The sequence below is a fragment of the Ctenocephalides felis genome, unplaced genomic scaffold (genome assembly GCF_003426905.1).
Source record: "Ctenocephalides felis isolate EL2017-DRISC unplaced genomic scaffold, ASM342690v1 CF-g0.4_SCAFFOLD_00845, whole genome shotgun sequence".
NCBI lineage: Eukaryota > Metazoa > Arthropoda > Insecta > Siphonaptera > Pulicidae > Ctenocephalides > Ctenocephalides felis.
Window position 1 is genome coordinate 18,422,390 of NW_020536999.1, and position 26,054 is coordinate 18,448,443.

General features: G+C 27.7%; 2 protein-coding genes and 1 pseudogene across 4 annotated transcripts; 1 reads left to right on the forward strand and 2 right to left on the reverse strand.

The window, feature by feature from the left end:
- Nucleotides 1-1,912: 1,912 nt before the first annotated feature.
- Nucleotides 1,913-6,840, forward strand: LOC113364231 (flotillin-1). 3 transcript variants are annotated; one of them, XM_026606722.1, is made up of 9 exons: nt 1,913-2,040; nt 2,130-2,205; nt 2,622-2,976; nt 3,746-3,754; nt 5,303-5,521; nt 5,585-5,842; nt 5,931-6,068; nt 6,156-6,320; nt 6,611-6,840. In XM_026606722.1, exons 1-9 carry the CDS (start codon nt 1,989-1,991, stop codon nt 6,626-6,628), a joined length of 1,290 nt encoding a protein of 429 aa, XP_026462507.1. In that variant the 5' UTR covers nt 1,913-1,988; the 3' UTR covers nt 6,629-6,840. The 3 variants fall into 3 exon arrangements, with proteins under 3 accessions (XP_026462507.1, XP_026462508.1, XP_026462506.1); XM_026606723.1 differs by lacking the exon at nt 3,746-3,754; XM_026606721.1 differs by lacking the exon at nt 3,746-3,754 and having other exon boundaries at nt 6,615-6,840.
- Nucleotides 6,841-10,607: 3,767 nt separating this feature from the next.
- Nucleotides 10,608-12,754, reverse strand: LOC113379765 (annotated as a pseudogene).
- A 561-nt stretch (nt 12,755-13,315) lies between these two features.
- Nucleotides 13,316-14,355, reverse strand: LOC113364232 (U6 snRNA-associated Sm-like protein LSm5). Its single transcript, XM_026606724.1, has 3 exons — nt 14,197-14,355; nt 13,928-14,124; nt 13,316-13,448 (listed from the first exon to the last, which is right to left on the reverse strand). The coding sequence occupies exons 1-3, from the start codon at nt 14,240-14,242 to the stop codon at nt 13,416-13,418; spliced, it is 276 nt and encodes a 91-aa protein (XP_026462509.1). The 5' UTR covers nt 14,243-14,355; the 3' UTR covers nt 13,316-13,415.
- Nucleotides 14,356-26,054: the final 11,699 nt, after the last annotated feature.

Genomic DNA, 26,054 nt, shown 5'->3' on the forward strand with positions numbered 1-26,054 from the left:
TTTGAAAAAATTACTTTATTTTTCAGCTTCTTAATTTTGAAACCAATTTTGAAGACCTGTATTTTAAGGATTGAAAGTATTAATATAACCATTCAAAGAACTAATTTGATTAAATATTAAAACGAATTGCTCAATATAATAGAAGACATAATAAATGATCCTGGCCGAATATTTATTGAATGCCAAATGATAAATGAATAAAACCATAAATCAGGGCTTTTCCAAAATAATGTAAAGTAGTGTGATTTAAAGTTTAAGCAATAAAATAAAAGGTCTAAATTGACTTTGAAATATATATTCATATCATCATTAAGCAAACCAAAGATTTAATTTTGTTTTCCAAAATTTGCAGTATTTTTAACTCGCCCTAAATTTATACAATTCACATTTTTGGTCGTAATAACGTAAAATTATTAATGATTATTGTACAAAATGGCTTATTAAAGTGAATATACAGAATACATCGCCCCGTCATCGAATATTATAGCATAAAAAAATCATTTTTTAAAAAAAATGTATTTTGAACTGGATAATAATAAACTTACTGATTCTATGATGCAAAAAAAACTATCTGATTGCTAATGTTTATGTTGTAAATAGTCAAAAATAACTTAACAATTAAAAACTTGAAAAGAAACACTATTTTCAAACTGATTTTCAAATCTAAAAGTTTGTGTTATAAAAAGTCAAAATATGTAAAATTAAAAAAAATAACTGTACTTTTAAATTCCCTAATACAAGTTTCTGATTTATAAAATACAACACATATGACCCGTAGGGGAAATAATTTGTTCACTGTCAAAATTAAATTAAACTGCCCCGATCATCATATTACACATCGCCGTTAGGTAAAATATCATAAACGCCAGTTAATAAAATAATCAGTTTTGTTTGCAATAATTATACTGTACAATATGCACTAGAACTAACTAACTTAGAACTAACTTGACATTTCAAAACCATCTAACAAACACTAATTTTAAACTAATATTAAAGTAATATTACACATCGCCAGTTAGTGGAATTTAATATAAATCAGTTAATAAAATAATTATTATCTACACTGGATATTATATTAAATAAAATTTCATACTATATATACATTAAATAAATTGTTATAGACAAGAACTGTTGACTGTCTTTGTACAAAAATTGACACCATAATGACCGGTAAACCCTGAAGTTGCTTCTTCCGGAATGCATGATACCAGTTGAAACAAAAGATGCATTTGTAACTCACTTCACGCATGTGCCAATATTATTTATCAAAAGAATAATTAACTATTATAATCATTATAACATCATTATATCTTACTATACAATATATAGATTGTGATATTGTAAAAGATAAAGATTATTATAATTGGCTGTCTTTAAGGAAAATTTGAAACCAAAACGACAGTTAAACCCTGAAGTTGCTTTTCCTGGAAAATTCATTTGTAACGCACTTCATGCATGTACCTACATCATTATATAAAAAATTATAATTATATTCGCTAAAACTCTAATATTTCAATTGTATACCCATCATAATCAAAGAATAATATTTTACTATACATTAAATAATTTATGATTTGCATAAAATTTGAAATCATAATGACAGTTAAAACCTGAAGTTGCTTTTCCGGAATGCGCGATACCAGTTAAGGAAAAAATGCATTTGTAGTGCACTTCACGCTTAACGCACGTGCCAACATCATTTATCAAAAAAAAATTAACAATATCAAAAATAATTATCATTATTAAAATTCGAATCTTATAATTATATACTAATCATAATTAATATTTCATCTTTTCAATAAAATCCAGCATCAAATTACCCCTGGCGCCTTCGTGACGACTACTACAGATCAACTTTACGATCAATTCTTTTGCGCATGCGCCCACACCCGTGTTGTGTTAAAAGTCAAACAAAATTTATTGGCGGCTTTAAGTGTAATAAAATAAGTGATAATTATTATTAAATTAATTAATAATTATTGTGCGTAATGACTTGGGGGTTTGTGACGTGTGGCCCTAATGAGGCCTTAGTGATATCGGGTAAATAGTTCCACAGATTTTTTTATGGTGCTTATAATGAAATGTCAAAGTTGTTTATATTAGTAATATTTAAATTATTTTTATTCCAGGATGTTGCTATTCGAAACCACTTCTGGTTCCTGGAGGAAGAGCCTTTGTTTGGCCCTCTATTCAAAGAGTACAACGGTAATTTCTTCAAAATATTTTGTTTGTTTTAATTGTTTGCTTTGCAATATTTTTTGCAAGCATGATCTAATCAGATTCTATTGAATTATTAGCCTTGAACCTAAATAAGTGTTTACAATCACAGTGAATTAACTAAATCAGTTCTTTTATTTATTGTGATTAACCATAATTGATGTCTATTTAATAAATAAATAAATATAAGCTATTGATAATTTATTTAAAATATTTACTAGTATAAAAAATCATTATAGTAAGCTATGTACTTTTCTCATTCAAATCAATTCAATTGCTATCTAGTCAATCAAATGATGTTTAATCCCAAAACTTTTGTTATATAAATATTACTTTTAAAGTTTTACATATTATATAACCTATTTGAATAAGAGTATCTTTACTATATGTTTTTTTCCTTTCAGGATTTCTCTAAACACAATGACTCTTCAAGTAGACTCTCCTACCGTCTACACCAGCCAAGGTGTTCCAATCTCAGTCACCGGAATAGCGCAAGTGAAAATTCAGGGACAAAATGAGGAAATGCTCAGTGCGGCTTGCGAACAATTTTTGGGAAAACGAGAATCAGAAATACAACACATAGCTCTTGTTACCTTAGAAGGGCATCAAAGAGCTATAATGGGCTCTATGACTGTGGAGGAAATTTATAAAGATAGAAAAAAGTTCAGTAAACAAGTTTTTGAGGTAGCGTCTTCAGATTTAGTCAATATGGGGATTACTGTTGTATCATATACGCTGAAGGATATTCGTGATGAAGAGGTAAGATGTTGCATTTTTTATTTTTTTTGCATTTTTACATAACATATTACATGTTATGGATTTACCACAAACTACCCACTGGTTAAAATATTTCATATATTTTAATGAACTGAGTGTGTACTAAAATATCAATATTAATTAAAACTTTACTTGATTTATGGATTTTGAGAAGATTCTCTTTTCAATTATATTAATTTTGATATATATATATATATATATATATATATATATAAGTTAATCATAGCTATAAATTATTTTATGCAACTCATTTATTTAAAATGGAATAGATTTCATATGATTTTACATACTTTGAAACTTATGTAGGTTAAAATTTTTATATTAGAATATTTCCATTTATGGTTGCTAGTTTAATACAAGGCAAAAAGTGAAATTGAAAATCAGTTACAATAATTTAAATATAATAATATATTTAAATACAAATTTTCTCACAATATGATAAGTTTTTGAGACTCAAAAACATAATTGTATACTTTGACTTCATAAAAATATCGGTCATTTATTATTTATGAAGGCATTTTTGCTTGCAACCATTCTTATTGATTTATATTTATATATAGAAAGAATGAATATTTAATTACATCATTTATTTTTGGCTCCAAGTTATTTATTCTTTTAATAATTTATGCATTTGCTCTATCAATTTTATTTGCAAATAGTTAACTTTTTATTAAAAATTTTAATTCTTAGGATAGTTGGTTAATTATATATGTCTTTAAAACAATTTTATTTTTTCTTTCTTTGGCGGCAGGGTGCAAAGGTATGTTTCTGAAGGTTAATTTTTGTTAGTCAATATTGCTATGTTTTGTTGTATGCTTGTAGATATTATTTATAAAAGCTATATTATTATTTCTGCATTTTCGATGAGAAGTTATTTCACTTATATTTTTGTAGGTAGATGTAAACATAAGAAAAGGTTTGTTTTTGTATATGTTACAAAATTATTAATCATTAAAAATAAGTCACTGTGATTATGTGATTCACAACATTATATTTATTAAATAATCTCTGATCAATCCTTAATGTGATTCCAAATTGTTGTGGTTTCTGTATATTAACAAATTTTAATGTATAAAGTACCTGAAAAGCTTCTTAATGTTGTATACAAATATATGTATATGTGAACTACATAAAGTAAACAAATGTGTTATGTAAATTTGGGTGTATTCTCACTAACAATTGTGTTAATAAATATTTAAAATCAATGTGTAATAATAATGTGTATTGTCATATTAATGTGTAAGTATTGTCTTGTGACTGGAATCACTCATGATGATGATCATTGATATATATATATATATATATATATATATATATATATACATTGGTCTATTTAAAAGATATATACCTGCATTTTCTGGATTTATTATTTAATTGTGCAGAACCAATTGTAAGGGTAAAAATATAAGGAATAAGTTTTCAGAAGTGAACAGTGACCTATTTCAACTCTGGCACCAGTACAATATTCATAGAAAATTGCGATACATAAATATAAAACGATATTACTAAATAAAATACAAAAATGTTGCATTATAATACTTCGAAAATCAATGAAGATATCTATCAATACTTTAGTTTTTGATTTGTCCATTGAATTGACTATGTTTATTCAAATGGTGGAGCACAATTTTTAAAACAATATAAAAAATGTATATTGTATTTAATTTTAAAAATTTTTGTATTGTATTTTAATTTAAATTTTAAATTCGATTTTCACTTTAATACCTTATATATTTACATAGTTTGATCAAAAGCAAATAAATCCTTTTATCCATAACTATTATATATTTATTTAACTTTTTGTTTCATTTATATATAATTGAATGCTTTCTAAAATTCTGATATCAATTTCTAAAGCATTCATATTATTATCGAAATAGGATCTAATCTCGGGTTGCCATTTTAATATTGCCAAAAATCTTCTCTAAATATTAAGAAATTTATGAATCAAGACAATCTAAAGATTCTAAAGCAAGAATGTAACTAAATGTATAACTGTAAAATAGGATATGCCTTTCCCTTATTGAAATATTTTCATGGCTTCCACGCTGTAACAAAATTTTCTTCATTTAGATTTTGTCTAAGAGCTATGATGTATCAGGAATTTTTGTTAATATATAAAAACTAGTTGAGCTTGTTAAGGCTTGGCTTTACGCAATCGATCCAACAGACAAACTTACATTAAAATGCTTTCAGTAGCAAACCATAGGTGCAAAATTGAAATATCAATTACTTTGCCCGTAACTCCAATAACAATAATCATATTTATATTTACTACTATTTTATAATATATATTTTTTCTGTCCAGGGTTACCTAAAATCCCTTGGTATGGCGCGTACGGCGGAGGTGAAACGGGATGCCCGAATTGGTGAGGCGGAAGCACGATGTGATGCCCAAATTAAAGAAGCCATCGCCGAGGAACAAAGAATGGCTTCGAGATTTTTAAATGATACCGAAATAGCAAAAGCCCAGAGAGATTTCGAACTTAAAAAGGCCGCTTATGATGTCGAAGTCCAAACGAAAAAGGTAAAGGAAACGGAAAACTTAAATGATTCATAATATTTTCTATTGCCAATTTTTTTTACCTAGGCTGAAGCCGAGATGGCATACGAGTTACAAGCAGCGAAAACGAAACAACGAATCAAGGAGGAACAAATGCAAATTAAAGTAGTCGAACGCACTCAAGAGATCCTGGTGCAGGACCAGGAAATGCAGCGAAGGGAAAGAGAATTGGAGGCCACGGTCAGAAGACCAGCTGAGGCTGAAAAGTATAGGCTGGAGAAAATTGCTGAGGCTAATAGGAAACGAGTTATCTTGGAGGCGGAGGCAGAAGCAGAAGCTGTTAAGGTAAATTGTTAATAAAAAATAATTTATGGAACAACTATAATCATGTATAAATAAATTGGAAAGTCTTATCTTGTGTATATAATTACAGGTTCGTGGTGAAGCAGAAGCTTTTGCAATTGCAGCCAAAGCCAAAGCAGAGGCTGAGCAAATGTCCAAGAAGGCAGAGGCTTGGAAGGAATACAAAGAGGCTGCTATGGTTGACATGCTTATGCAAACTTTGCCTAAGGTAAAAACTATACTAATTAATGATTATTTTAAAGTTTAATAAATATTTGTTATATTCAATCTACTACATTATTATTTATATTTTCAGATCGCGGCGGAAGTTGCAGCTCCATTATCTCAAGCAAAGAAAATCACGATGGTGTCTTCAGGTGCTGGTGATGTAGGAGCATCTAAATTGACTGGTGAAGTGTTGACAATCGTTAGCAAAATGCCAGAGCTTGTTAAAAGCATGACGGGAGTTGATATTTCTCGCGTAAGTACTGCATAATTTTTTTAAAATACATATCTATGATGAATTATTTAATGACTTTTTTAAATGATTAAACTTATCACTTAATAAAAAAACTTGCGAAAAGAATTAATCTTATATAAAATAATTGAACTTATGCTAAAATTATATCCTTGATTTTTTTACCAATTGTTCTCAATGAACTATTCTTCACATATTTTTTTAAATTAATTAAATATGACTTCGTCCTTGCATGAATCCTAGTTTATTCACAGGATGATATTTTACTACATAAATATTCTTATTAAATCTAGACAGTTAACGCAGGATAAAGTTGGGGACACCGGTAAATAAACAAACTACGTTGATTTAAAAATACGAATGCTGCCATTTAAAACTATATTCTATATAAAAAATGCCAATTCAATGATACTTGGCATAAATAATTTCACAAGACACCATTTAAGGAACTTAATCTTATTATTCACATTTTAGCAACTGTATCGTAACATTTCTTGTTTTGTGTTAGAGTTCAAATACATGATCAAACCCATATTCATTGAATGGTCTTATAAATGTGTATCTTTTTAATTTAGAAGGCCTGTAATCAATCGCTTATGGTGTTTATTGATCATGTTTGAACCCAAACAGTTTTCGTCTAATCAGTATAAATCCTTAGTTTACCTTGTAATTAACATTATATTAGATTTATTAGTATTTTATTTGAAATATGCTCAATTAACATCCAATGCTTCTTTATATTCATAGCAATAATTTGTTGATTAATCCAAATTTACAAAAGAGTAACATTATTTTTTGAGAAACTCGAATTTAATAAACAACTCTTGCATTAAGAATATTTTTTTACGTAGCTAGTTTAAATAAATATAAATCGGCAATGTAAGTAAATGAAATTTGATGTAAAATTTAGGAAAATTATCACATAGCAAATTAGTCAATGACTAAGGATTATCTGTCTATATTTTCTTACCTAGGCAAAATACTCATATTTGGAAAATAAATTAGAAGTGAGTTCTTATATTCCTTGAAAAAATATTTGTGAGTATAAATTTAATAACCATTCATAAATCTATCCAATAAAACGAAATTTCTATTTAATGCAGGTAACATAAATAAAATTGGAGGAATAATAATCCATACCGTTCCTTTTATAGTTGATATTTACACGCATAACAATTTGTTTATATGTGATATTTATTGCATTTTTAAATGAATTTTTCACATTTGTGTACACTCGTTTTTAAACACTTTTGTCAAATGGTTGATGTGGTAAAGATTTTTGTGAGTTTGTTTTAAATCGATAGTCGAGTCCTTGAAGGAAATTGTGCCATTTTGTGACGTACAATCTTAATTTTGCACCAAAATATTCACCAATGATATTCATATAATGGTAATGGTAATAATTAAGTGAAAAATCTTGATGTTATATTTTGGATCTGTAATATACATTTCATAGAAATTAATGATTATTGTCATTTGAAATATATCAATGAAATGTTGAACTATATATGCATTTATCATAATTTATGTTAAAAATATGGATTATTAAAATGTATTAGATCTGATAATCACTTAAAATTTCATAACTTGTAGTTTTTTTTCAATTTGATATGTTGATTTATGAAATGTGTATTGCAGGTTTTTTATTTTCTTTTATAATTATACATATATATATATATATATATATATATATATATATATAATTCTTTTAAATACATCACAATTATACATTACATTTATTTCAAATGTAAGAAATTCTCACAGTTTAGTACAAATATATTTATCTAACCATAAGTAATTTTCTCATATGTAGAAACTATTTAATAATTTTTATTGTTGTTTGAATTTGATATTAATCGTAAAATGTTTACGGTATATTTTAATATTCGATTCTTTACATTATTAAGATATTAAGTAAAATAACGCTTTATACTATAAGAATTTGATTAAAAGGCGTTGGAAATAATATTAAGTATTTATGAATTAAACAAATGCAATTTTAAAAATTGATTTCTTGATTCTTATTACTGTAATTTCTAAAAACAGAAACAATTACATCCATAGAAAATATTTTTCACTTTTAACGAATGGGACTTAGAATATTCATTAGCACTTTATATTTATTTGTTTATAATATTACTAAAACCAAATGTCGTTTGCATTTGGTTTTAGTAATACTATATGTTTATGTAAATATATTTGAACATACACATATTATTTAATAAATAATTTAAATGAAGGATAATACCCAAATAATTAAAATAATTATTAGAGTTTCGTACATTAGATTTTGGATTTTTATATCTTTCATAACGACTAAGTTTAATTTGAAAATTTTGATTTTTAAGTATTCAGATTAAATATTTTATACTATTTATCATTAGATCATATGGTTATAATAGAAAATTTAATTTTTTATACTAATTCTTGTTTTTCACAATAATTTGAAGAATTCTCTTCCTTTAAGTATGTATTTAACTTTATATACAACTTTGATGATATAAGAAAATCATGCTCTTTTTATTTAAATCTTGTAGTATAACGCGTTTTTTTTATTACCTTAATTATATTTAAGAGTTTTACATTTATTAGATGTTTTTTGGAACTAGGACTTGCCAAAATAAAAATCTTATTCTGCATTTTCCAAGATTTCAGAATAAATTTTTCTGAAAGCTGATAAATGTTCAATAATCAATATACCAAGCAGTCCTTTTCCCAAATAATTTAGTAAATATATATTTGTTGTAAATAATAATTGTGTTAAACTATAATCTTTTTTTCTATTGAGGTTGTGCAATGTCAAGGACATCCAATTACCAGCAAATTTCGTAAAGATTCTGGCGACATTTGATTTTGTTATTTTTATTTATTGTTATTATATTTCTATTGTAATTTAATAATAAATGTTTTATGTTATCGTATGGAGCGTCGTCTTATCTGTATACTAAAAAAAACGTGAATCCCAAAAATTCAGGCTGGATCCACAATTTTTTGAAAACCGCTTCAACATGAAACTAAAATTTGATTCATAAGTATTTTTTATAAACACATAAGGTACAATTTCACAGTCCAAAATCGTACTTTAATTTTTTTATTTTGAAACTATACTTCTGAATAGTGGTTCTGGCCTATTAGAGAGTTCATGTAAAGTAGCGATTCGTCATTTGTATCATTAAATTCCGAATTTGATGTGTATTTGAATCTGCCTTACTAAAAAAATAATGATTGCCAAAAAAGTAATATACCCTTTTACACTAGTAGTCTTTTAGTGAGATAAGAATTATTTTCTTACTCCTTATATATTCCATTCCTCTATCCTAAAAAAAAACTGTTCAGAATAAGTACAATAATTTGAACAAAAAAGTATCTTTAAGTAGATTTAACATTGTATTTATTATTTAACTAGAACATGCTTGTCAAACATTTATATATACACATTACCTATATTCTTAACATTATTTTCTCTCCTGCATCATAAACTTTATAAAATATATATAAAAATATTTTATTGTATATAATTGTAGTAAAAATAAATACAAATTGGAACAAATATTAAATGTTTTTCCCATTATATTTATTGGAAACAACATTTATTTAACTCCTTAATGTTAGTTTGGTAACGCTTGAGGATACGGAATGCTTTCATTTGCTATGTCTATTGAAGCGAGCATATTGGTAACTCAGTTTAATAAACAGAAATCACCATTGAGCAATACATCAATTAAAAATATTAAAAGCTATGAGCTGCACTTTACTTATAATAACAACTTATAACAAAATGCACAATACTAAACTTTTCAATTTCCAATTAATTTAATAGAAGATCATCATATTTTTAGAATGCGTTGGCACACATATTGTTAAAAAAGCATGTCTTTGACCGAGTCAAGTTGGTGCATTTCTTCACAATAAAATTATTTGTTTAATCAAAAAATAATATTAAAATTTCAATATATGTACAATTAGTTTTGAGCATACAACATAATAGATACTAAGTTTTTAATATAAGCACAACCATCTATCAACAACCTTAAATAAAACCTAAATATAATTTTTAATAAAAATTTAGATTTTCAATAATATAATTTAAAATTTTCATTTAAAATAAATTTTATTGAAGAATTCTTATACAAATTCTTATACGCGTCATAAAATTGTTTTAATTGTGTTTTAAAAATACTGTCTAAATATTTTTTAATCAACAAATTAACAATGCTAATTATGCAATTAGCATATCAAAATAATTGATTATTGTAATCAACATTATATAATGTATTAATTATTTTCCAGGTATGCTATGAGAAACAAATCATTGGATCAAACTAAATTCTTCAGATAAAATTTATTTTAATTAGATTTTATCTTAAATCAAATAAATAGAACTATGCAGGCAATAAAATAGTCAATTAATAATGCGTGGGAAGACATCAATTTGAATGCAAACAAATTTGCGTCGGAAATAGTTGATGCCTCTATAAAATAAGCAATCATGTATTTAAACAGTGATATGTTGCGATTTGAGGCTTTAATTGGTACAAAACATTCTGCAAACGATATTCTATATTTCCTTATCACAATTTCATTTAATAGATTTTGTTATCACTAGATTTTTCCCAGAACATCATACGGATAAGATTTCTTTTTGTATTTCTTTTTCAATATCATTTTAATGGCTACAAATATTAAACCACCACAAGCGGCATACATCAATATACAAATATTAAAATCTAATTTCGTTATATTAGCCGAACTGAACATCGCCTTTGGTTCAATATAAATACTTAAATCTACATCTAAAAGACTTACATTAGCAGGACTGTGCAATTGTTTGATATATTCTAATACTTTCAAATATTGCCAATCTCCACCTTTGCTTTTGTAGCAAGCTGGACACCTTTCATAAGAGGGAAATTGGATTTTAGGATGCTCAGGATCTTCTGAAATATCTCCTGAAAGTCTTTTATTAACTTGGTTATGTGCAGCCCAGAGCCACAAAATAGCCTCATCGCCTCCTACAACATGCCAAATATTTCTTTGAGAAGCCATTTCCTGGAAGTGATTACTGCAATCAGCACAGCCAAAAAAGTTTTTAATATATCCATGCATAGCTTGTAATATTTCTTGTCCTTTAGCCACAGGATTTTCGTCATTAGAATGGTCTTCTGCAGCCTGAACTGTTAGATGATGGAATAAGGTCCACATACCACATGGATAGCCTCGAAGACCAGGTCTGCTACCCTTGCAGCCTAACCATTGATGAGTAGAGAATACGGGCCTGCCCTCTTCTAAAGTCTTTACTAAGGCAAAGAAGTCTTGACCATTGATTTCAGTCAATCTTTGTAAGCTATCATCAAGCCTGTTCAAGAAGGTTTTACCAGATGGTCCCATATGAAAATATTTTGCTAATACTGAAACAAATTGCTGCAGAGCAATCAATTTTTCAGTGTCAATATTAGCTTGTTTTGGAATTTCTTGAAAAATGGAATAACGAACAGCAGATTCCAAGTCTGATTGGAAAACTGCATCTCCCAAAGATTTTACTTTTCTTTGTAAAGCCTCGAGCATCATATTGTTCAACATTTGCTTACTATCAGGTATTTCTAAGTCCCTCCAATGCCCCGTTTTATTATGAGTTTCAGGATGTACTTTAATTTGATGAGACTTCAAGAAGACTTCAATAGAATTACGTATCTCATCTCTTGTAGGTTTAGAAGGACTTAATTTTATTACGGATTCTTGTGCATTTTTTGATAAACAGCTACAGCGGGTCGTTCTTGAATATTCAAAACATTGCCTAAATTACTTTCATCTAATGCTGTGCGTATTGAAATATGACCGATATCTAGTAAATCTAATGCTATTTCATGCCCGATAGTTGTAGAATTATTTTCTTGAAAAATGATAAAAACGTATTTAATTTCATTTGATTGTTTGTCCCAAAGTAGAGCAACATCAGATTTATTATAAAAACTTAAATCGGGCCACGTTGAAGCCCCATGGTTGTTATTTTGTAACGATCTTAATTCTAGTACTACAGTAGTTCTGAGACTATCAACGTTGGTAGTTTTTTGCATGATTTGACCAGTTCCTTCAGGATATTTTACATAAAAAAGTCTTAAGGATGGATAAGCCATTATTTCAAATTCTCTACATATTTGTGTATTTCTCTCTTCAGCACAATTAATTGCAGCAATTCTTACCACACTCTGCCAGTTTGCCAGGTCGTCAGCTAATCCTTTCCACACGGGGGCGAAATTCTGGCAGAAGCCACACCAACTATTGTAGAATTCCACGACGGTTGCATGATTTTGGTTGAAGACTCTTTGTTTGAAGTCTTCGGCGTTTAGAACGTCTACTTTATCTTCGTCATTGTACAAACCGTTGTCTTCAGGGGGTTTTCCATATTTTCTTTCCTCATATACACTAGAACTCCACAGTCACATAACCTTAAAATTATCGAGCAACAAATCACGAAACTAAAAGCCAATTTAGCTGTCATGTTGAATCTACGAGCGCTGGGATAATAATGGCATATTAAAGTGCGATAAATTCAGATATTGGTAAATATGAAACTATTTTATCGCTAAATAACGATAAGTGACGTATGTCAACTTGAAATGCTTCGTTTTCATGGTACACTCTCACACAAAACTCCATACTCTTCTAACATTGTGCTAAAACAATATTTTATCAGTTAAAGTTATATAATAAACTATAACAGAAACAGATTTGCTTTATTTGTATTATCTAAATATAAACAATATTTTATCTCCTTGTTTCACTTGTTAGTGAAATCTTATAACAGCAAGACACTACAAAACTTTCACCACTTTTTATCATTTTTTCCTGAATTGTTCCAAGATCTAAAAAAAAAACTTTCAAAACAATAATAAATTATGTATTGTTCAACATTCACAAATTGTTGCAAAACTTTTAGCAATTATAGTGCGAGACTTGGTGATCCATTCTAAATGAAATACAAGTAACAACTTCAATTTGATTTTATTATCAAAATATTTACACAAAATTAAATATTGTTACATATTAACTTAAATTTTGTAAAAAATAAAAACTTAATATTAAGGCTTTCAATTGTAATTAGGAATCAGGCATGTCACCACCAGGAACTAACTGTAAAATGTAAAATGTACATTAGTACGATAATAAGGAGTTCTAAAATAATACATAATTTATAAAACAACTTGTTTGATAAACAGTATTAACATAAAAATCTATTTTAACATTATTACGTATGTCATTTTAGACAAATACGTGGTAAAAAAATAGATTAGAAAGAGAGGCCTACATATTTCAGCTATTCTTTTTCCAATATTCAAGACTAAATTGCAAAGTGCTTGTCTTGTGAAAATAATGGAAACAACATTATACACATAATATAAAATATATGAAGTCCGATTATCGCTTCAAAGCTTGTAATGCCTAATGAGTTTGATGACAATCTTATTTATAATCAAGTAATGGCAAGTGAATTGAAAATTATCTAAATCAGAGATACCATTGAAACCCGATTGAACACAAAGCGACATTTAGAACTCAATTCTAAAAATTGAGGTTCAACTACAGTAAAATAATATATTATTATATCATACCATTGTGATATTATTTCCATTTAATAAGATTTGATCTAATTTGGTTATTCTTCTGCCTTCAGGTGTAGTTTCATACTCGGTTACATCTTCCAATAACATATTAACAAAATCATCAAAGCCAAGAAGAGTTCCTACCATTTCTTTGTCGTTTTTCATGATTATATGGATTCTAGATCCTATACATTTATCTACCAGTTCTATAAAATAATATATATTAAAAGAATTGTATTTAACCTAAATATGATGCAAAATTCATAAAAATATTTTACCTAAAGGTAGCAATGTTGATGGATTTATTCCTGTTGATTGAGCCATTGCACAAAAAACTTAAAATGTTCAAAAATGAATGGATAATGGATAGATTATTTATAAAAATATAAATAAGTGTGGTATTGTGTATAAATTTACCGGTTATACAAAAAATGACAGGTCTTGTGAAGAAAGCAAAATCAAAACTAGGACGTTAGAGAGCACCACAAATAATAATGCAATTATTATTTAATAATAATGAAGCATGTATGTACATATATTTGTTACTGATATGTGAAATTCTATATTAAAATTAATGAATAAAATTATCATTATATCAGTTTTTATGTATCAAATCCCATATAAAAAATAAGAGAAGCAAACGTGGTCATATGGCACAATGCAAATATGAGAAATTGAATAAAAAATGAAGAGCTAAGAATTAAATAAAAATGTTTTGAACTTTTAAATGATTTACACAAAACAAGTTTATTTTTTAAAAATTACAGTAAAAAATTTAAACTTTGAATAATTTTACGAAATTCCCGCCTGATGTCAGCTCAGTTTCAATTAACCCAATGTTCACACCAATCTGAAACAGTTGCGACAACAGAACGAAAAACAAATCAGTCGATCGTCGGGTATTGCTCTGTGTGGGACGCTCCGAGAACCGAATTAATATGGCTACGTTTTCTAATATATAACATGTTATTTTAGTGATAAATTAAATAAAAATGTGTCGTGTTTTGTGAGTATTTTGTTAGACAAACAGAGTGGATAATGTGTGATAAATTCAAAGTGGATTTATAATAAGGATTCCGATAAATATAAGGTAGGAAGTTTATATCTGTTTGCCCTAAGGGTTATTTTAGGTTAGCATGATTTGACACAAGGGGTATTGTGTATGGGGAATTGATTTGCGTTTGTTAACCTTGGGAATGAAATTATATATATCTATCGCCTTTATTTACTTTTTTACGTATGATTCAGTTTTAAATAAATTCAAATCTATTTGTTTACTGTTTAAAATATACGTTTTTTTGAGAATAATATATCCGTTGTAGAAATATGAGTGAGGGGGAGGTTTATGTAATACTCAAAGTTCTATGTAACCTATAAGTAGCAACCTTACATGTTTGGAAATTGGTATTTAGACGATTCATTATTGAAATGAGAAATAAAATCGGTTTTCAGTATTAAGTAATAAACATGTGTTACATATACAATTATTATATATGTATGAATAAGTACATATATGCTTAGTAATAAAATGCGATAACCTTTAATTTTGTTATTTGCTCAATTTTTATTATTATAAATTATTACTAAACTAAAATTTATAGTTCTATATAAAAAAATGACAAAAAATATTTATTATATATATGGCACCACATTTTACCCCTTTATCTTGCATAATGCATAATATTTAGTGCATATAGCCTTCAAACTTCTATTTTCATTTCACCTTTAATGCAAGTGCGAAAGGCACTTTTTTCTCAATATGGATCTGATCCAGTTTACTTTTCTTGTCAAAACTATGCACAGTATGTACTTATTTATTTGTTATCTTGTAGGATTATTTTGTAGACTCTAATCTTTTGCAACACCACGTTTCAATATTCTAAAGATTTTTTTGTTTAAGACAGGTCAGTCTTAGAGTCCATGTTTTGATCTGCAAGGAGATTGCTGTATCATTCGTAGTACTTATTAAGGTTTCTTTGTACGTCTGTTTTGTATTCTCTAATTTTTTTTTTCGGTACTATCTCCAGGTATTTTTATCGATCTGTCTTAGAGTCCATGCTTCTGATCTATAAGGAGAATAGTTAACTGTAGCATTCACAGAATGTATTTTTCTTTTTTACTTTGTAGTTGTATCTTTTATTCTCTAATCTTCTTCAGCACAACATATAGAAATTCCCCAGGTATTTTTGTTGATCTGTCTTAGAGTCCATGTCTCTGATCTACCAAAGGGAGAATTGCTAACTGTAGCATTTACAGTATGTACTTCTTTGTTTGTTACTTTGTAGGTCTGTTCTGTCTTCTCTATTTTTTCTAGCATCAAATTTCAAAACTTTTCAAGTATTTTTTGTCTGCCTGTCTTAGAGTTCATACCTCTGATCTACAAGGAGAATTGCTAACAGTGGCATTCACATATCTACAAATTCACATATCTATTGTGTATTCTCTAATCTTCTCCAGTATCTCATCTCGAATCTTTCCAGGTATTTTTTGTCAGCTTGCTTTAGAGTTTATACCTCTGATCTGCAAGGAGAATTGCCAACAGTGGCATTTACAGCATCTACATTTGTTACCTTATAGTTCTATTTTGCATTCTCTAATCTTCTCCAATACCACTTCCAAGTGTTTTTGGATTGTTTGCCTAAGAGTCCATGCTTCTGATCTGCAGGGAGAATTGTTAACTGTAGCATTCACAGAATGTACTACTTTAATTTTTACCTTGTTTTATTTTTTTATTCTCTAATCTTCTCCAGTACCACATCTAGAAACTTTCCAGGTATTTTTGTTCACACTGCTTAGAGTCCATATCTCTGATCTGCAGGGAGAATTGCTAACTGTAGCATTCACAGTATGTAGTGTTCTATTTGTTACTTTGTAGGTCTATTTTTTATTCTGCATTCTATCAAAACCTTCCAGGTAGTTTTTGTTGGCCTGGCTTAGAATTCATGCCTCTGATCCGCAGGGAGCAAAGTTAACTGAAACACTTTGTTAGTTTTTTCCTAGGCTTAGTTTGCTTGTATATATATATGTATATATATATATATATATATATATATATATAATCCTTAAAATTTATTACATTTTAACGCTCCCCTTAATCTCTTCTCATATATTTTTATCACGTAAGAAATATGAAATCGTATTGAAAACGAATTTTAAAATGTTACCCACAACTTTTTTGCATCTGCATTGCTGTTTAGCTATCAATTTTTATAAAAATATATTTTGTCAAAAAATATGTAACTTTTTACCCTTTACATTTGTGACAAATATGAATCGAAGGAAAATTAGCCCTATTAGATACAAAACTGAAAATTGGGATAGATCAATTTTATTCAAAACTATATCTATATCTCAATTATAAAACTTTTTTAATTTCTTATATTTGATAATGATTATAGATAACTATTTACATGATCAATTATCAAGATTGTAGAGTTATGTTTACGTTATCCATAAGTACCGTTTACAATAATTACATGAACTAATAAAGTCTTATCACTAAATCAAGAACATAAAACAAAATCAAATATTTGAGTTATTGTTTTATACATGCGATACCGCTTTTATGATATATTTATTTAGGCTTTTATGATTTGTTTTCTTTTGAATGAATAACGTTATTTAATTTATAGTAGTCAGCAAATTTTATTGTGCAACATGAGCTAAATTATGATTTATGGCATATGAAATTTAAATATGATATTAAAATTTATCTTTTTATTTCTTTCTCGGCGAATATCAGATTTTTTAATGTGACATTCCACATTTCTCTTTGACGTCATTTTACCAAGAATTCTTTGTTCTTTGATGACGAACAACTTACACGCAAGAGGTTGTTCCGAATATTTAATACATTTTTGAGAATTACTAAAATAACATGTTTATTCAAGATTAAAATTGATTGAAATCTTCGATTTATGATGTAATTAAATAGAACGTTTTATATTTAACGATGAAACGGTAGAACTTTAGTATCGTTTTATATTATAAAATTGTTTGCTAGAAGGCAATTCTATGTAATTGATATTTTAATGATTTTGCAAACCATAAAATTAATGAAATATTTCTTTTCATATCCAAGTTTTAAGAATTGCACTCTAAAAAGTTGACTTTCTGAAGGAGATGTTTGTGTTTTCTGCAAAAAATCTGACTTGCTAATTTTTTTACTCAGGTCAAGTCATTCTGAATTTTTTGATTTTTAAAGTAAAACTTCTTTAGGGGCGACTAGGGTGCAAATCCGTACAAATGCAACGGAAGTGCGTTACGGCAAATAAGATAAGTCTAGTGCCAAATATTCGTCATTCGCTCTCGATGATATCATTTCTATACGGGTCGGTTGTGATTAGTCGTCGTGTATGTGAATAGAGACCCGTCGTTGTATGCGTAACGGCATTAATGTTGTATGCGTACCGATATCAACAAGGAATTTGGCATAGATAAATAAACATTTTAAAGTTGCATCGTAGTACAAATCTTGATTTAGCGAAAAATGCCTGAATCAGAAGATGGATTAGAAATTTATTCTATGTTATTCGTAGTTTTTATAACTCTTTGAAGTTATTAAAATGGAAAATATTTTTTAGACAAGACAGACATTACAGCTGTTCAAAGAATGAGATTATATCGCCAGCGAAAAAGTAAAAAAATACAAGCAGTCAATGAATGTATGTTAATTTTAATTACATGAAGTTCTTCAAACACAATTACATGATGAGTGAAGTTGCGAAAACAATATTTGTTCAGGCGTTGTTTAACATAATCCACTGTGTGAACGAATATTATAGAATTTATTAATCAACAATTACTTCATTTCTCTAATGAAGGTTCATTTCTAAATGCTAATTACAATGACAAACCGATCATGTCATATTTGAAGTATGACTTTAATTACATTATTGTTTTTAAATATTATACATATTTTTAATGCTCTTATAAATATATAATTTATAATTTATCATTATATAAATTTGTATGATGGTTGACACTAATAAATGTGTGCATCACGAGTGTTACCATATTACTAATAAACATTCAAAATGGTTCTATGATGTATTTATTTTTACTTAAACGCCATCTTGTACAATAGCAAATAAGTTTTACTTCAATCGCTTGGTGTGAACTTTACGTGCACTCTTTTTTTTAACAATACAAATTTTATGTCAATGCTAAGACTCGAGCCGAGTATTCCCACTTATGCCCTAATATTTTATTTATTCCGACAAAGAAGGAATCTTATTTCTGTTATGAAAATATATTTCTCGTGTGAATGCTTGATATTTCCAGCTAGATTATTTATATCGACTAATCTGTATGCTAAACTAAAAATTACATATATATTATTATGTGCCCTCGGGTTATTAACTGATACGAATCTGGTTCTAGATGATTTACATATCAAACTCAAGAATTGATACACTTCACGAATATATATATATAATTTATATATATATATATATATATATATATATATATATTTGTATTTTCAATATTAATTTCTTGAAAATTTGAAATTGTTATAGATTAAATTAATGCCGGCAATAAAAAAAAACATTAAACGTTAGAGTGAGCCATTTAATAATAAAAACATTATAAATTTTATTTAATTCTCACAGTCGTTCTTGTAATTAGTTTTAAGATAACATTATGTTTAATTTACACGTTGTTGTAAATGCACGGTTCATTACATATTAGGCAGTGTTTCTCAACTTTAGTATAAAAATATAATATTTTCTTTAACCATTGTTGCATTACTTTAATGCTGTATTATTATTATTATCATTATTTGTATTTTGTATTATTATCTTTAATTACAGCATTTACACATACAATATTTCATATTTATATTCTATACTATTTTTTATATATGTTCTGTACTTGCTTATTTGCAACGATTTTTTTTATTCTAAATCTTATCTTCTTCATTGCAAATCTTACTTTTTCTTCTTACTTCTGGGGACTCATGGACAAACCATAGTCTCAAAACGTTTGTAATGTTATAATTGTTTGCTGTATTATTATTATTTTTTGTCTTACTTACTTACAGCATTTACACCAACAATATTTCATAGTTGTATTCTGTACTGTTTTTTATACATATTCTGTACTTGCTTATTTACAACTAATTTTTTTTCTTCTGAATCTTATCTTCTTCATTTTGAGTCTCACTATTTTTTCTAATTCTAATTTAATTCAAATTCGAATTATATGGCAATTCTCATGTCAGCGCAAGGACTCGAACCGAGAACCCTGGTATGCTATTGACTGAGCTTTTACCGCCTCATCATTATTATTATATTGCTGTATTTGGAAATCACTGAATGTTGGAATTCATAAAAAAGTTCATATAACCAAATTATATTTGACTACGATTCTGTATTTAAAAAAATTCATTACATTGTTCAGTTTTACCTATATATTATTTTGATTTTCTTTTGGTTTATTAAATTTTTGAAATAAATTGTTTTAGTTCTTATATATATAATATAATATAATATAATATATATATATATATATATATATATATATAAATGTGTCAAGGAGGGTTGCCCTAGCAGGGAAAGCCTTGTGAAGCAGAGATCAATAAAACAAAACTGCGTTGCGTTCTAATTATTTTAAACGTCGTCGCCTAACCTACTCCCGAAATTTATTGGAATTACTTATCGAAAACGAAGAGCAAAATCTTTCTTCAAAATTTAGCAATATTAGAAAAGCACGTATCAATTTACGGTATTTTATGCAAATTTTTAACATTACATTACATACTGAAATTTATCGGTATTACATATTTGAAACGAATAATAAAGTTTTTTTTCTTCAAAATTTAGAAATATTATTAAAATAATTAATACAACTATTGATGTCCTTAATCGGACAGTATCGAAAAAAAATTACAGTGCTGATTTTTAACTAATTCTTGTTCATATAGTATATTCGTTTCATGTTCATTCTACATCCATGATAATTAAGACTTGTTGATGAATATTATAATTGCACATATATATCTTTTCAACAATAAATGCAAATTATTTCTATTTGCTTATTTAATCACAATTTGTGCAAATAATTCAGACATTCGTCTTTTCTCGTGTCGGAAACTACAATTTACACTCGTTTTAATTAAGACTAGTTAATTTTAATTATCACGATTGCCTTATACAAGGAACTACTCTCGAATGATCTTTTGGTATAATATTTATGTTAAATTGTATATATTTATGTGGTAATGAATCAGATCATTTCTGCCTACGTTTTCGTTCAGCAATAAACTGTTGAAAAATGTAATATCAAGAAATTCATTGAACTCAACTTACGGCAATCAAATTAAATCCATGTCATCTTGATTCCAAGAAAATCAATGTCAAAAAAATCCATTGAAAAAAACTCCTGCGTCTTAAAAAATTAATGGTTACTTCCTTCCTTCAATATAAGTGAATACATACAAGTCAATACAAGTGAATCATTCAAACCGGACGCTCCGTTTTCTCAAAAACTGAATTTACATTTTTTGCACTTTTTGCCCCGTAATCGAATGTTTTTCTTAGAACTCTTAATGAGTGTTCTATAGTATAATACTACAATGGGTGTGAAATTACTACAATGTTTATAAAAATACTACAATGGGTGTAAAATTACTACAATGCTTGTAAAAATACTACAATGGGTGTAAAATTACTACAATGGGTGTAAAATTACTACAATGTTTGTAAACAATACTACAATGGGTGTAAAATTACTACAATGTTCGTAAAAATACTACAATGTGAATTACTGCAATGTTTGTAAACAATACTACAATGGGTGTTAAATTACTATAATGTTTGTAAAAATACTACAATGGGTGTGAAATTACTACAATGTTTGTAAACAATACTACAATGTTTGTAAAAATACTACAATGGGTATAAAATTACTACGTGTTTGTAAACAATACTACAATGGGTGTAAAAATACTACAATGGGTGTAAAATTACTACAATGTTTGTAAACAATACTACAATGGGTGTAAAATTACTACAATGTTTATAAAAATACTACAATGGATGTAAAATTACTACAATGTTTGTAAACAATACTACAATGGGTGTAAAATTACTACAATGGATGTGAAATTACTACAAGGTGTGTAAAAATACTACAATGGGTGTAAAAGTACTACAATGGTTGTGAAATTACTACAAGGTGTGTAAAAATACTACAATGGGTGTAAAATTACTACAATGTTTGTAAAAACACTACAATGGGTGTGAAATTACTACAATGTTTGTGAAAATACTACAATGGGTGTAAAATTACTACAATGTTTGTAAAAACACTACAATGGGTGTGAAATTACTACAATGTTTGTAAACAATACTACAATGGGTGTAAAATTACTACAATGTTTGTAAACAATACTACAATGGGTGTAAAATTACTACAATGTTTGTAAACAATACTACAATGGGTGTAAAATTACTACAATGGGTGTAAAATTACTACAATGTTTGTAAAAATACTACAATAGGTGTAAAATTACTACAATGTTTGTAAACAATACTACAATGTTTGTAAAATACTACAATGGGTGTAAAATTACTACGTGTTTGTAAAAATACTACAATGGGTGTAAAAATACTACAATGTTTGTAAAAATACTACAATGGGTGTGAAATTACTACAATGTTTGTAAACAATACTACAATGGGTGTAAAATTACTACAATGTTTGCAAAAATACTACAATGGGTGTGAAATTACTACAATGTTTGTAAACAATACTACAATGGGTGTAAAATTACTACATGTTTGTAAAAATACTACATTGGGAGTAAAATTACTACAATGTTTGTAAAAATACCACAATGGGTGTAAAATTACTACAATGTTTGTAAACAATACTACAATGTTTGTAAAAATACTACAATGGGTGTAAAATTACTACGTGTTTGTAAAAATACTACAATGGGTGTAAAAATACTACAATGTTTGTAAAAATACTACAATGGGTGTAAAATTACTACAATGTTTGTAAAAATACTACAATGGGTGTAAAATTACTACAATGTTTGTAAACAATACTACAATGGGTGTAAAATTACTACGTGTTTGCAAAAATACTACAATGGGTGTAAAAATACTACAATGTTTGTAAAAATACTACAATGGGTGTGAAATTACAACAATGTTTGTAAAAATACTACAATGGGTGTGAAATTACTACAATGTTTGTAAACAATACTACAATGGGTGTAACATTACTACAATGTTTGTAAAAATACTACAATGGGTGTGAAATTACTACAAAGTTTGTAAACAATACTACTACAATTATATTTCAACATTTTTTCTTATTTAAAAATCACTTCGTCTCGATATATTTGCGATTGCCCTGATTATTTTGTAGAGTGCCATGCAGAACGCCGTCGCGTGCCAAGCCTGGCACGCGTGCCGTAGGTTGCCGATGCCTGTTCTATACATTTCTATGACTTCTAATACAATATCCTAGTTCATTTTCTACATTAGCCACCTTGTGCAAATTAGCCACCGTAAAACCAATTTACCAACCCAGGTTGTACTTAACTGTCTCTCCCTCTAATAACACAAATGTTCCATAAACATATGGTTACATGTCCACGGATAATAATCTCTTTAATAGTTCGCATGCATTAAAATTCTGTGAGAAATAATTTGAAGGGGCGTTTCGTACTTCAGTAAGCACACCTTCATCAGGATTATGTTTACCTGTGTTATGAATACCAAAACATTACCGAGTTATTTGGGAGCGGTTGCTAGGGAAGGAAAGGTACTTTGCAAGAATTTTGACTAATTTGGCAACTATTTTTGCACAAGGGGGGATAATGGAATTTTTGATGCGGTTGTAAACATTTTGAATGTTTTTATATTTCTTGCAAATTTTAAACTTTCATGTCTACTTACATCACTGGTGCTCCTTTCTAAAGATGGATCCTTGGAGTTAAAGCATCACAATACCTTTTTATTACTTTTCGCACTTCTTACTTTATACCATAGGTTCCCAAACTTTTTTTGTGTAATGGATTCTCTGGGCTTTGCCAAGGACGCCTTATTTAGCCAATATCGATTTTTTTTTATAAATTTCAAATGAGGTTCACGTGGATCACTTTGGGAATCTTTGCGCTAGACCATAACTAGCTCAAATGGTTCCAAATTGATAAAAAACAATTCTGTGAAAGTGTTAGCCCTTAATATTAACTTTTAGATAGTGCGCAATTCAATCAAACTTTGTATGGAAAGATCATGAAAAAATTTTTGAAAATTAAAAAAAATGTTTTAGGTATAACTTAGCGACAAATGAATGAGTTTTTTTCATTCATTTGTTCGCTAAATTACATCTAAAAACATTTTTAAAATTTTTGAAAATTTTTCCATGCTATTTCCATACAAAATTTGATTAAATTGCGCTCTATCTAAACGTTAATATTAAGAGCTAAAACTTTCAGAGAATTGTTTTTTATCTATTTGGAACCATTTGAGGCTCTGGGAGCAAGGAAATTCGAAAATGACCATTTTAAGGACCACCCTATTTTATATATATATATATATATATATATATATATAATTTACACTGGATTGCCATTTTATTCTCGAAGCGTAGAAATGAAAAATTATTACTTTGTAGTTTCCAAGGGGTGTAGAATATAGAGAATCAAATAAACTTGACCCAGTTCTCTAAAACGTTCTACTTTTTCGAATCTTTTTTTGATAAATCAAATATCCAGTCCAAGGGTACACTGTCCTTATTGTAGATATCGATGATTTATAAATTTCAATAACTAATAAGTGATTAATCTAGTAAATTGTATTGAATTTTAAGATGTTTGTAGCAATTTACATATATAAATTTATGTGTAAGTTAAATCAAATATTAAACTCCTCCTCCATTATTATTATTATATGAGACTTAATATGCGATTTACATAAATTTGCATATTTATATATTATGATATATTTATATATTAGAGATTCCAAGGAATGATTGCATAAAAATTTACAGATTTAAGGGCCAAGAAAGCTCTTTAGAAAAAGAATGTAGTTGATTAACAAAATATTGAAAAGTATGAAATCATGAATAAGAAGTTGCTTGTTTTCTACTGTTTTATGCATTTTTTGTTAATAATTATATCATTATTTTTGGTATAATTTTTAAAGCTTCAAAATTTAAGAATGCAATGAATGAAAGAAAGAAGTTCACTGGTCGATTTATTATTATCTTTGGAAGACCTGCGAGAGAAAAGTCTAGCTGAATGTGAGAAAATGGAAAAAAAAATTACAAAAAATTATATGAATGATTTTTGAAAAAATGCGATTTTTACTATCCTTTATTAAGTTGAATAAAATACAATTTTGTATTTATTTCAAGTAACATATTAGGATGTTTGTAAACCGCTCATATAATTATGGCACACCTCGATATGAAACATCATATTATATTGTAATTAAAATGCAGGACAAAATACACTTATAATTTGAATATTGTCTACGAGGAACTATTAATTAAAACCACGCCTGTTGTGTAGAATAAATAACCTTGTTCGCAATAACCTATTTATTTATTTTCACTTTCACAATAAATATATACATACCTGCATATATACATATACAATATACATATATATGTATATATGTGTATGTATGTATGTATATATGCATATATGTGTGTGTGTGTGTCAATTATAGTTGAAACTTAAAGTTTTTTTTGTCGAGATGAGTTCAATACTTATTTTAAACTTAAATTAGTTTGGCTCAAGTCTTGCAAGTGCATACATCCTTAGTACACTTCTCAATCTGTACTAACCTTGCATTTCTAATAATACTTTGCTAGCATTTTCTATTTTGAGAGCCATTTGTGTCGCCTGTACACCAGACAACTACATTATTTTGCTGTCTGTCTTTCAGACATTTATGGATTTGTGTATAAATATATTTTTTTCACTTACTTTTCATAAAATAAAATTAATTATCTGATCCTAATTGGTTTTGTAAAATAACTCTTTAAAATTTATCTTGAAATTCAGACTTGGATTTGTTCACAATTTTTGGTATTTACACTTGTTAAATTTTGGGTTGCATATTGTGCTGACAAGGAGAACCTTAGGTTTACTCTTCTGGGTAGTTGTTGA